The sequence below is a fragment of the Colletes gigas genome, unplaced genomic scaffold (assembly GCF_013123115.1).
Source record: "Colletes gigas isolate AHSC1104 unplaced genomic scaffold, ASM1312311v1 Colletes_gigas_Sc00009, whole genome shotgun sequence".
Classification (NCBI taxonomy): Eukaryota; Metazoa; Arthropoda; class Insecta; order Hymenoptera; family Colletidae; genus Colletes; species Colletes gigas.
Window position 1 is genome coordinate 9,687,549 of NW_025106638.1, and position 13,441 is coordinate 9,700,989.

General features: G+C 37.3%; 1 protein-coding gene and 1 long non-coding RNA gene across 2 annotated transcripts in view; one reads left to right on the top strand and one right to left on the bottom strand.

Annotated features, from left to right (window-relative positions):
* Positions 1 to 4,194, bottom strand: part of LOC122397358 (MOXD1 homolog 1) — a 75,321-nt gene extending 71,127 nt beyond the window's left edge. Inside the window, exon 1 of the mRNA XM_043396481.1 lies at positions 2,761 to 4,194. Coding sequence (XP_043252416.1) covers positions 2,761 to 3,774 — 1,014 coding nt within the window. The 5' untranslated portion in view covers positions 3,775 to 4,194. The remainder of the gene's footprint in view (positions 1 to 2,760) is intronic.
* LOC122397359 overlaps positions 1 to 13,441 on the top strand; it is a 49,931-nt gene that overhangs the window by 23,343 nt on the left and 13,147 nt on the right. The window lies entirely within an intron of this gene.

Here is a 13,441-nt window from a genome sequence, read left to right on the forward strand (position 1 = left end):
GCCCATCTTCACCATCGCGTCGAACTCCTTCTGGGCAGCCCTGAGCCGGTCCGGTGCAAGCCGCCGCGGCTTGCTGGAAACGGGTGGTCCAGGGGTTGTCTCGATGTAATGCACCGTTTGGTGCGTAGTCCTCATCGGGGTGCCGCTAGGCCGTGTAAGTTCCGGCATCTGCATCAGGAGCTGGTGGTAAACGGTAGTCCCTGCTACTGTCTTCACCGACGGCGTTTCATCCTCGGCTCGTGTTCCGCGGACCGTTAACGACGTGGTCCGATCGACGAGGCGACGATTGCGGATGTCCACCATAAGATCGAAGTGATCGAGAAAGTCTACCCCGATTATGGGTTTTGTAACATCCGCAACCACGAATCGCCACACGAAATCCCGTCGTAGGCCGAGGTGCAGGTTTAACGACACTGTCCCGTAGGTGTTAATTACACTCCCATTCGCCGCCGCCAGCTGGTACTCCGATCTTTCTCGCAATCCGCCTAGCAGGCGGCGCGGAAAAACGCACAAATCGGCCCCGGTATCCACTAAAAATTCCGTCTTCGAGCTGTTGTCTAAGATGAAGAGGCGGCGTGATGCTGGATTTGTGTCGCTGGCCGCCATCAACGACTCCCCAGGTCGTTTCCCTGATCCGTGGCGTTCCAATTGCACGGTGCAACGCACCTCTGCGCGGCCGGACCGAACCGCCAATGGTACCAGCATTTCCCTAGATGGTCCATTTGTCCTCCCGCGGGCCGCTCTCGCGATCGCGATAGAGATCGTCTGCGGTAGCGCGAGTTTGGATGATTTCGGTGGGTCCACCTGCGACGGGAAGATTGCCCCTGGTCCACCAAGGATTCACGGATGGCAGAAATTTCCTGCCTCAAGGAAAGAGCCAATTGCGACATTTTAATGTTTAACATGGCCTCGATGCTCGGGCCCGGCGGGGGTATTTGGCAGGATGCAGATACGCCCGTAGTCGCGGCCTCCGTGACGTGTACCCGCGGTGTCATCGTATCCGCGACAGCGTCTGCCAACTCTGCTACCTTATCCAGCGGGGTGTCCCGCTGCGTGGATAAAATCACCTGCATATTAGCAGGTAGTCGGCCCATCCAAAGCGTCCGCAATACACCGTCCGAAAAAGCCGTACCGGCCAATCCGCGCAGGTGACGAAGAAATTGGGACGGTTTTCTGTCCCCGATTTCCTCGTGTTCCAATAACCGCCGCGTTTTCTGTTCCTGCGACGCACTAAGCCGGCGAATGAACTCATTTTTTAGCGTCGTGTACGGATCCGCGGCCGGGGGATTCATGATAATGTCTCTTACTTCCGCGGCGTGTCGCGCACTTAACGCGCCGAGAATGTACCCGAATTTCGTGGTCTCCGACGTTACATTGGATACCTCAAAACTTCTCTCTACCATTGAAAACCACATCTCCGGGTCTCCCGGACAAAACTCGGGTATCCGTACAGCGACGCGATCAACTGCCAACGGCACACCCGCGGATGTCCCTGCGTTAACGTTAGGGTCAGTCATTTTACCAGTCTTGGTCACAAAAAAAAATAGTTTCACCGCACACACACACCGCGCTTACTATTTGTCAGACCGTGTCCTTTTCTTATGTCCTTAACACTATACACTTATTTCTCTACCCTAACTAATATTGTCCGTATACGAAAAATGTCCAAATTTTCTTAAAAAAACTTTACTTGCGCGGCGAGATCACGTCGGGGTCACCAATGTGGTATCGGGAAGATAATGACTCCGCTCTGTTCCGTTCCGCACAATTTTATTGTTGCTGTCGTACAACGACGTGACTCGTGGTGCGGGTTACGCTCGACTCTCTGGTACGATCATCGCCACCGTACCAAGAGGCCTTCAAAAACAAAAGACGGTCAGAGACGACGACAACGGCTTTTCGGCTCACGCGGCTCTGGTCGTCTCGTGTGCAACCATCGTCTCGTGTGCAACCATACATTGTAGCGGCTTCGAACGGCTAAGGCGTATGTGGTGCCTTGGCCGCCACAGTGCCTTTTCTCGGCGAAAGTAAAAAATTTCAAATGGTTCTGGAAAAATTATTTTTGGCTGCGGGGGTCAATTACAATCAGTTTTGGTCATTAGACATAACCCCGAAATCCTACGCATTTTCGAGAAAAAAATTCGAGAATGTGGACTTTGTCGAGAAAATTAAAAAATTTCAAATCGTTCTAAAAAAATTATTTTTAGGTTCCGAGGTCAATTACAATAATTTTTGGTGGATACACATACCCCCGAAATCCTACGCATTTTTTTAGAAAAAAATTCAGTACAGACGGAACTTTAAATGTTAATAACTTTGCAACGAAGCCTTGATCAACAAATTAGTATTCTTGATTTTCGTCTTATTTTGGCCTCTAGAATCTCCCATTAAAATTTTTCCCAGGGGTGATACCTGTAAACGTGGGTCAACAGTGACCTGACTCCCCCAATCTGACCATTCGCTATTAAACTCAAAATTATACCTAATTAGAAATTTTCTTTTACTTTGAATTTCAAGCAAATGCTAGAAATATTTTCAATTTTGAAATATCTTCAAATATACCTAATTCGTTGTCTGCCATACGTAATAATCATTCATCTTTCGCGTGGTCACGGATTGGAAATCACCGGACCGAATTAGAGGACGCAATCTATTTTTTTTTTCTGTCTCGGAGCCTATCGATCACCGATCGAAATACCTGCGTCGTCCAGGTCCCCATCGATCACGAAGATCAAGATCGAACGTAAGAAAAAGACTCACCAGTAGATAGGCAGTGTGCGTGTGATCGTCCACCCAGGCGAGAAGGATATCAGCCCCCTTCATGTGGTTCTTCTCGTTGAAGCCAATGCTGACGTAGCCCAAGGTCTTCGCGGTGACTTTGAACGTGACCATCTCCTCGTCCGAGGGATCCCATTCAAGGATAACCTCGCCATCGTCGTCGAGCATCTCGTATCTGGTGAACTTTGGCTCCCCGACGCTTCGTTTGGGCCTGTTGTTCACGATCTCATCAGAATCTAAGTATTTAAACCCTCGAAACAGCTTCACCAGCTTGTCCATGGGGGGAACATACTTCTTCGGGACGCGATCACGCGTTTTCGGGATCCTTTTCAAAATGGGATCGTCTGGGAGGCTCGGGGGCACTGTGTCGGGGTCACCAATCATCTCAAACTGAGAATTTCCTTCAATTTCAACGTCACTTTGGAGATCCTCCGTCTCTTGGGGCTCCTTTCTAGACTCTAGAACAGTTTCCAAACTTTGTCTATCAGTTATTAACACAGTATCGTTGGATTTGGATGATTCTTCTCTAGAGAGCTCAATGTCGAACATGTCTAACCCTGAGTCTAACTCTGAGTCTGAGTTTGAGCCCAAAGTCTCGTTGCTCCTCGTTATTGACATCGTCGTTTCCTCGGGATCTTTGCTAGAAACGCGAGTTCCGTTCTTCAGGAACTCGTAGTGGTTCGGGTTGAGGTTCTCCTCCCTAGAATTCGGGTAGTCGAGACCGTCTTCTTTGTAAGGAATCCTCCTTTTGGTCTTCCATTGCGCGTACCAGTCCTCGTCGACGTCCAAACGTTGTTTCTTGAACGTGCCTACTCTGAGCACAGGCTCTTCACGTAAACTTCTTTTCACTTTGGACGCGATGTTCCTCGGGTGATACCTGTTCCTGTAGGCCAGGGTCCTCATTGTCTCGTCCATGTGCTGGACGTAGAGGTCCAGCAAGTCGCACCCGGCCATCCAGCAGACGGTCAACGTCACTATCAGCCTCAATATCAGCATCTTCCACTTCTTCCGCTATTTCTTGCTCCCTGAACCTTCATACGATTGCTTGGGGGCCAGATTTCCCCTAGTTCGTCAGCAGTCCATTCGAGCTTCTCTTTTTAACACTGAAGATTCAACTTGAACAACTGTGATGCATAATTATAGAGTCCTCGCGAAACTAATACAATTGATTCCCTCAAAAGTGGACTGTTTTCATGGTTTTCGCTTTCACGCTTCGTTAACAATTATTCTGACCACGTTTGATGAAAAAGAAATAACGATTGATGAATATTTGTTTCTGTTACTGAATTTCTCACTCGATGCGCGCAGGACTCGCGAACGAACTCCTTACATGTTACGCGAACGACAGTTGTGCCGGGACTAATTTAAGCACGCGGTTGCTGTTGCCCCTGCGGACGCTTGCAGCTGCTTGTTTGCCCCGGGGCCCCCTTCCACGGGCCCTCGCTCAGGCCCGTATCGACTCTCCACGGAGGCCCTTTCATAAATATTCTTCGAACAGGTAATATTCCAAATTTTTTCTTTGTAAGTGCTCAAATATTATCTTTGAATATTTTGTACAACGATGTGGGATATTTATTAACCCTTTTAGTGACGAATATATCGTTGTGTATGCGATGGTGTCTTATTCTTCGTGTTAGATGAAATTAAAATATTTAAAATCGCACTGAAAAAATTATATTCAGTTACGGGGGTCAATTACAAGCATTTTTGGTCATTAGACATATACCTGAAATCCTACGCATTTTCGAGAAAAAAATTCAGGAATCTGGACAAATTAATCGTCGGAATGGAAAAATTTCAAATAATTCTGAAAAAATTAGTTTTAGTTAGCGAGGTCAGTTGCAATCATTTTTTATTATTACACATATCCCCGAAATCCTACGCATTTTCGAGAAAAAAATTCGAGTAGGTACTGGAAATTTTTAGATGAAATTAAACTATTTAAAATCACACAAAAAAAATTATATTTAGTTACAAGGGGCAATTACAAGCATTTTTGGTCGTTAGACATACCCCCGAAATCCTACGCATTTTCGAGAAAAAAATTCGAGTAGGTACTGGAAATTTTTAGATGAAATTGAAATATTTAAAATTACACTAAAAAAATTATATTCAGTTACAGGGGTCAGTTACAAGCATTTTTGGTGAATAGACATACCCTCGAAATCCTACTTACTTTCGAGAAAAAAATTTGAGAAGTTGTGAAATTTTTTAACGAAAAAAACAAAATTTCAAATCATTGTAGAAAAATTATTTTCGGTTGTGGGGGTCAATTGTAATCATTTTTGGTGAATATGTATATCCCCGAAATCCTGCGCATTTTTGAGAAAAAAATTCGAGAAAATACTAAACTTTTTAGATGAAATTAAAATATTAAAAATCACACTAAAAAAATTACATTCAGTTACAAGGGGCAATTGCAATCATTTTTTATCATTACACATACCCCAGAAATCCTACGCACTTTCGAGAAAAAAAATCATTACTGTAAAATCTAATGTGAGGCTTTCCTGAAATTTCATGCGTATCTTTAAATTGTCATAACTACCGAACGGATTGCAGGATTTTAATTTTTCAAAGTGCAAACAACGCGTATTTTAGTGGAGAATATGTAGAAATTCTGACAATATTGAAAAAGTTGTTCCTTGATACCGTAAAATGAGAAAAACCCTGTAAAAATGGTCCAATTTTCAAACGACCATAACTCCTAGAATAGTGAATATATTTTAATGAAATTTTTCCCCGAAGTAGAGCTTATGGATACCTACAAAAAAGTATTAGAGAACTTTTCTGTAGAGCGTCAAACAAAATTACTAAAAATCAAAAACGAATTTCTAAGGAAAATTGACAAAAGTACCTAAATTTTTCAGCGAATAAAAAAATTTCAAATAGTTCTGAAAAAATTGTTATCGATTGCGGGGGTCTATTGCGATCATTTTTGGTGAATAGACATACCCTCGAAATCCTATCCAGTTTTCAGAAAAAAAATTCAATAAGTGGACAAATTTTTAGACGAAATTAAAAAATTTCAAATTGTTTAAAAAAAATTATATTTAGTTACAGGGGTCAATTACAATCATTTTTTATCATTACACATACCCCCGAAATCCTACGCATTTTCGAGAAAAAAATTCCTTACCGAAAATCTAATTAGGTGCCTAAATTCGACGAAAAAAAAAAATTTCAAATCATTCTGAAAAAATTATTTCCAGTTTCAGGGGTCGATTACAATCATTTTTGGTGAATACACACACCCCTAAATTCCTACCCAGTTTCTAGAAAAAAATTCGAGAAGGTGTGGAAATTTTTCAACGGGGAAGAAAAAAATTTCAAATTGTTCTGGAAAAATTATTTTCGGTTGATCCGTTCCACTGAACTCTTCTCTCATTATACATACATTTTTCGTTAATAATTCAAAAACTCCATCCGACATTTTTGCAAAGGAAATTGTTGCTCAGAATCGTCTCAGCTACCCCCCATTTCCGGTTCTTATACTATTTACGGGACACCCTGTATATCGGAAAAAATTTCAAAGATACAAAACAATCGAAACATATTTTTAATTGAAATTTTTCAATTTACTTTTGTCAGTCGCGAATTCGGAATAAATTAATGGTCCGGAAGGGGAGGGGGGGTGAAGAGGTTTAACCCTTTGCACTCCTTTGTCGAGTCCCATTCGACAGTTTTTCAAATCCAAACCAGAGAGATATCTTGAAAATTACAAAATGCAACAACCAGTGTAAATAAAACAGATAAATTTCAAATAAAACACTTAAAAGCGTTGGGGTGCTGCTGGTAACAAAATTGAAATATAATTCGGAGTGCAAAGGGTTAAGAGTCGTTTGGTATAATTTATTTATTCCAAAAGATATTAATAAAGAGTATCGTAACGAATTAAACGAGTTGTACAAAGTGTGATTTCACTTACGTTCCGGTGACATCTGCCTTTTTCTCATTCGCGATGTATCAAGGAAAATTCAGATGCTTTATCCTCCCTTCCAATCAGCCCCTAGTGCAACGCCTGTGGAGGGGGAAACCGTGTTATAGGAGTGCAACCGTCACTGGAGGACGTTAGAGAAAGTATCCGTTTTTGCAGGTAATACTTTCTCTCGAGTTCGAATTCGAAGGTTTATGGTAGGGCTGTGTGCCCAGCAGATGTGAGAATTTTGACCTTGCACGCGGTCGAACGATATTTGCCCTGCCATAAACCTAGCCTAACAACGATTCTACGCGGCGAACTGCTACTGCGCACAACGCATGCGCAGATGGTATAGAAACGATCTTGACACAAGTAAACCAAGTGTTTTAAAATCACATTTAATTCGAAATGAACGTTTAAAATGGAAAATTATTACGAATCTTACAATGATTTGAAATTTTGTTTTTTTCGCTAAAAAATTTCACATTTTCTCAAATTTTTTTCTCGAATGTAAGCAGGATTTCGAGGGTATGTCTAACGACCAAAAATGGTTGTAATTGACCCCTGTAACTAAATATAATTTTTTTAGTGTGATTTTAAATATTTTAATTTCATCTAAAAATTTCCAGTATCTACTCGAATTTTTTTCTCGAAAATGCGTAGGATTTCGGGGTTATGTCTATTCACCAAAAATGATTGTAATTGCCCCTTGTAACTGAACATAATTTTTTTAGTGTGATTTCAAATAATTTTGAACCGCTACTGCGCACAACGCATGCGCAGATGGTATAGAAACGATTATATCGTCCAATCTTGACGCAAGCAAATCGAGTGTTTTAAAATCACATTTAATTCGAAATGAACGTTTAAAATGGAAAATTATAACGAATTTTACAATGATTTGAAATTTTGTTTTTTTCGCTAAAAAATTTCACATTTTCTCAAATTTTTTTCTCGAATGTAAGCAGGATTTCGAGGGTATGTCTAACGACCAAAAATGGTTATAATTGACCCCTGTAACTAAATATAATTTTTGTAGTGTGATTTTAAATATTTTAATTTCATCTAAAAATTTCCAGTATCTACTCGAATTTTTTTCTCGAAAATGCGTAGGATTTCGGGGTTATGTCTATTCACCAAAAATGATTGTAATTGCCCCTTGTAACTGAACATAATTTTTTTAGTGTGATTTCAAATAATTTTGAACCGCTACTGCGCACAACGCATGCGCAGATGGTATAGAAACGATTATATCGTCCAATCTTGACGCAAGCAAATCGAGTGTTTTAAAATCACATTTGATTCGAAATGAACGTTTAAAATGGAAAATTATAACGAATCTTACAATGATTTGAAATTTTGTTTTTTTCGCTAAAAAATTTCACATTTTCTCAATTTTTTTTCTCGAATGTAAGCAGGATTTCGAGGGTATGCCTAACGACCAAAAATGGTTGTAATTTACCCCTGTAACTAAATATAATTTTTGTAGTGTGATTTTAAATATTTTAATTTCATCTAAAAATTTCCAGTATCTACTCGAATTTTTTTCTCGAAAATGCGTAGGATTTCGGGGTTATGTCTATTCACCAAAAATGATTGTAATTGCCCCTTGTAACTGAACATAATTTTTTTAGTGTGATTTCAAATAATTTTGAACCGCTACTGCGCACAACGCATGCGCAGATGGTATAGAAACGATTATATCGTCCAATCTTGACGCAACCAAACCGAGTGTTTTAAAATCACATTTAATTCGAAATGAACGTTTAAAATGGAAAATTATAACGAATCTTACAATGATTTGAAATTTTGTTTTTTTCGCTAAAAAATTTCACATTTTCTCAAATTTTTTTCTCGAATGTAAGCAGGATTTCGAGGGTATGTCTAACGACCAAAAATGGTTATAATTGACCCCTGTAACTAAATATAATTTTTGTAGTGTGATTTTAAATATTTTAATTTCATCTAAAAATTTCCAGTATCTACTCGAATTTTTTTCTCGAAAATGCGTAGGATTTCGGGGTTATGTCTAGTCACCAAAAATGATTGTAATTGCCCCTTGTAACTGAACATAATTTTTTTAGTGTGATTTCAAATAATTTTGAACCGCTACTGCGCACAACGCATGCGCAGATGGTATAGAAACGATTATATCGTCCAATCTTGACGCAAGCAAATCGAGTGTTTTAAAATCACATTTGATTCGAAATGAACGTTTAAAATGGAAAATTATAACGAATCTTACAATGATTTGAAATTTTGTTTTTTTCGCTAAAAAATTTCACATTTTCTCAATTTTTTTTCTCGAATGTAAGCAGGATTTCGAGGGTATGCCTAACGACCAAAAATGGTTGTAATTTACCCCTGTAACTAAATATAATTTTTGTAGTGTGATTTTAAATATTTTAATTTCATCTAAAAATTTCCAGTATCTACTCGAATTTTTTTCTCGAAAATGCGTAGGATTTCGGGGTTATGTCTATTCACCAAAAATGATTGTAATTGCCCCTTGTAACTGAATATAATTTTTTTAGTGTGATTTCAAATAATTTTGAACCGTTACTGCGCACTACGCATGCGCAGATGGTATAGAAACGATTATATCGTCCAATCTTGACGCAAGCAAACCGAGTGTTTTAAAATCACATTTAATTCGAAATGAACGTTTAAAATGGAAAATTATAACGAATCTTACAATGATTTGAAATTTTGTTTTTTTCGCTAAAAAATTTCACATTTTCTCAATTTTTTTTCTCGAATGTAAGCAGGATTTCGAGGGTATGCCTAACGACCAAAAATGGTTGTAATTGACCACTGTAATTAAATATAATTTTTGTAGTGTGATTTTAAATATTTCAATTTCATCTAAAAATTTCCAGTACCTACTCGAATTTTTTTCTCGAAAATGCGTAGGATTTCGGGGTTATGTCTATTCACCAAAAATGATTGTAATTGCCCCTTGTAACTGAACATAATTTTTTTAGTGTGATTTCAAATAATTTTGAACCGTTACTGCGCACAACGCATGCGCAGATGGTATAGAAACGATTATATCGTCCAATCTTGACGCAAGCAAATCGAGTGTTTTAAAATCACATTTGATTCGAAATGAACGTTTAAAATGGAAAATTATAACGAATCTTACAATGATTTGAAATTTTGTTTTTTTCGCTAAAAAATTTCACATTTTCTCAAATTTTTTTCTCGAATGTAAGCAGGATTTCGAGGGTATGTGTAATGACCAAAAATGGTTATAATTGACCCCTGTAATTAAATATAATTTTTGTAGTGTGATTTTAAATATTTCAATTTCATCTAAAAATTTCCAGTACCTACTCGAATTTTTTTCTCGAAAATGCGTAGGATTTCGGGGTTATGTCTATTCACCAAAAATGATTGTAATTGCCCCTTGTAACTGAACATAATTTTTTTAGTGTGATTTTAAATAATTTTGAACTGCTACTGCGCACAACGCATGCGCAGATGGTATAGAAACGATTATATCGTCCAATCTTGACGCAAGCAAACCGAGTGTTTTAAAATCACATTTGATTCGAAATGAACGTTTAAAATGGAAAATTATAACGAATTTTACAATGATTTGAAATTTTGTTTTTTTCGCTAAAAAATTTCACATTTTCTCAAATTTTTTTCTCGAATGTAAGCAGGATTTCGAGGGTATGTCTAACGACCAAAAATGGTTGTAATTGACCCCTGTAACTAAATATAATTTTTGTAGTGTGATTTTAAATATTTTAATTTCATCTAAAAATTTCCAGTATCTACTCGAATTTTTTTCTCGATAATGCATAGGATTTCGGGGTTATGTCTATTCACCAAAAATGATTGTAATTGCCCCTTGTAACTGAACATAATTTTTTTAGTGTGATTTCAAATAATTTTGAACCGCTACTGCGCACAACGCATGCGCAGATGGTATAGAAACGATTATATCGTCCAATCTTGACGCAAGCAAATCGAGTGTTTTAAAATCACATTTGATTCGAAATGAATGTTTAAAATGGAAAATTATAACGAATCTTACAATGATTTGAAATTTTGTTTTTTTCGCTAAAAAATTTCACATTTTCTCAAATTTTTTTCTCGAATGTAAGCAGGATTTCGAGGGTATGCCTAACGACCAAAAATGGTTGTAATTGACCCCTGTAACTAAATATAATTTTTGTAGTGTGATTTTAAATATTTTAATTTCATCTAAAAATTTCCAGTATCTACTCGAATTTTTTTCTCGAAAATGCGTAGGATTTCGGGGTTATGTCTATTCACCAAAAATGATTGTAATTGCCCCTTGTAACTGAACATAATTTTTTTAGTGTGATTTCAAATAATTTTGAACCGCTACTGCGCACAACGCATGCGCAGATGGTATAGAAACGATTATATCGTCCAATCTTGACGCAAGCAAACCGAGTGTTTTAAAATCACATTTGATTCGAAATGAACGTTTAAAATGGAAAATTATAACGAATTTTAAATCAGTAATTTAACTCTTAAACTCTTATAGAAAAGAGTTCAGTAAATATGCGATATTTTATCATTGTAACCTATAATAAGTAGACTGCGGATCTTTATGCAAATTCATATTTTTATTAGAGACTAACTATTCTTATTATTGAATAACTTTTTTTTATACCGTAAGGCTATTTCATAAGAATTTCATTGTGATTCATTTTGAGATATGACTATAGTCAATTTTTACTATCCTATTAATAGAATTGATGAAATCAGAGCTTTATAGAACTCCGTCTGAACCCTTAACCCCTTAACGCTCATATTTTTCGGGTTAACCAACAATGATCAGTTTTCTTTTATGGATTTGTTTCTAAAAATACGGTCTTTGTTAATTACAATGTTGTATCTAACGTATAATTTAAAGGAAAGCAAATATTATCATCCCTTAAACCGTTGGGCTAAACAAATATTGTTTTTCAAAGCAGTCAGGCTCGGGCATGAACGTTAAGGGGTTGAATATAGTAATTCGTATCTTACTTTAAGTATTTCTTATATTTTTGCATATTAAGTGCGTTCTGTAGTTTCTTGAGAATTAATATTCCCCACAAATGCATAAACATCCGCTACTAATAAGGTATGAAAGTGTCGAAGCTATTTTATACAAAAATATTATCAAAATGGTGGCCAAACTGTTAGAATATATAAAAAATAGATCAGATAATAAGGTATGAAAGTGACGAAGCTATTTTATACAAAAATATTGACAATATGATGGCCAAACTGTTAGAATATATAAAAAATAGATCAGATAATAAGGTATGTTAGTGACGAAGCTATTTTGTACAGAAATATTGACAAAATGGTGGCCAAACTGTTAGAATATATAAAAAATAGATCAGATAATAAGGTATGTTAGTGACGAAGCTATTTTGTACAAAAATATTGACAAGATGGTGGCCAAACTGTTAGAATATATAAAAAATAGATCCGTTTACGCTTGTAATTATTCTTTTGCTTATCGAAACAATGAAAAAATAAAAGAATACTATTTATGAATGAAAAGTAATGTCAATCATTCGTTTCAGTATAATATTCAAAATTAAAATTATATTTCGTTATAGGGGTCAATTACAACCATTTTTGGTAATTACAGATACCCCCGAAATCCCACCCACTTTCGAGAAAAAAAATCGTGTAAATGCTGAAATTTTTCGGGCGAAAAAAAATTGTTCAAATCATTTTGGAAAAATTATGTTCGGTTGCGGGGGTCAATTGCAATCATTTTTGGTCAACAGACATATCCCCGAAATCCTACTCAGTTTCGAGGAAAAGATTCCTTAGCGAAATAATAATTTCTGGCCCAGAAATGTCTGCTCGATTTTTCATGCGTATCTTTAAAATATCGTAACTTCTGAACGGATTAGAGGATTTTAATGTTTCAAACGGCAAACAGCGCGTAGTTTGATAAAGATTATGTAGAAATTCTAACAATATTGAAAAAGTTGTTTCTTGACCCCGTAAAGTTAAAAAAAAACCCATAAAAATGGTCCCAATATTCGAACTGCCATAATTCCTACAAGGGTGAATATCTTTAAACGAAACTTTTTTCTAAAGTAGAGTTCATGCGTATCTACGATAAAGTATTAGATAACTTTTCTATAGGGCGTCAAACAAAATTACTAAAAATGAAAAACGAATTTTTAAGAAAAATCGATGGTGCCTTTTCTCGGCGAAAGTAAAAAATTTCAAATGTTTCTGGAAAAATTATTTTTGGCTGTGGGGGTCAATTGCAATCAGTTTTGGTCATTAGACATAACCCCGAAATCCTACGCATTTTCGAGAAAAAAATTCAGTGAGGGTGGAACTTTAAACGTTAATAACTTTTTAACGAAGCCTCCATCAACAAATTGGTATTCTTGATTTTCGTCTTATTTTGGCCTCCAGAATCCCCCATTAAAATTTTTCCCAGGGTTGATACCTCGCCCGTAGCAGTACTGCGATGTCACCGCCAGGTGGCGAAGCTTCTCGAGCGCTTTCTCGCGAGAGAATTGCATCATCGCGGATATACATGTCAGGACGATCGTCTGGCCATAAATTGCTTTTGCGCAAGGTCTAACGAAGAACGATTAGAAGTTTTTGAATTTAATTGTTAATAATTTTAACAAATTCAACAAATTGGTATTCTTGATTTTCGTCTTATTTTGCCCTCCAGAATCCCCCATTAAAATTTTTCCCAGGGGTGGTCGAACACCCTGTATGTAACACGTTCGT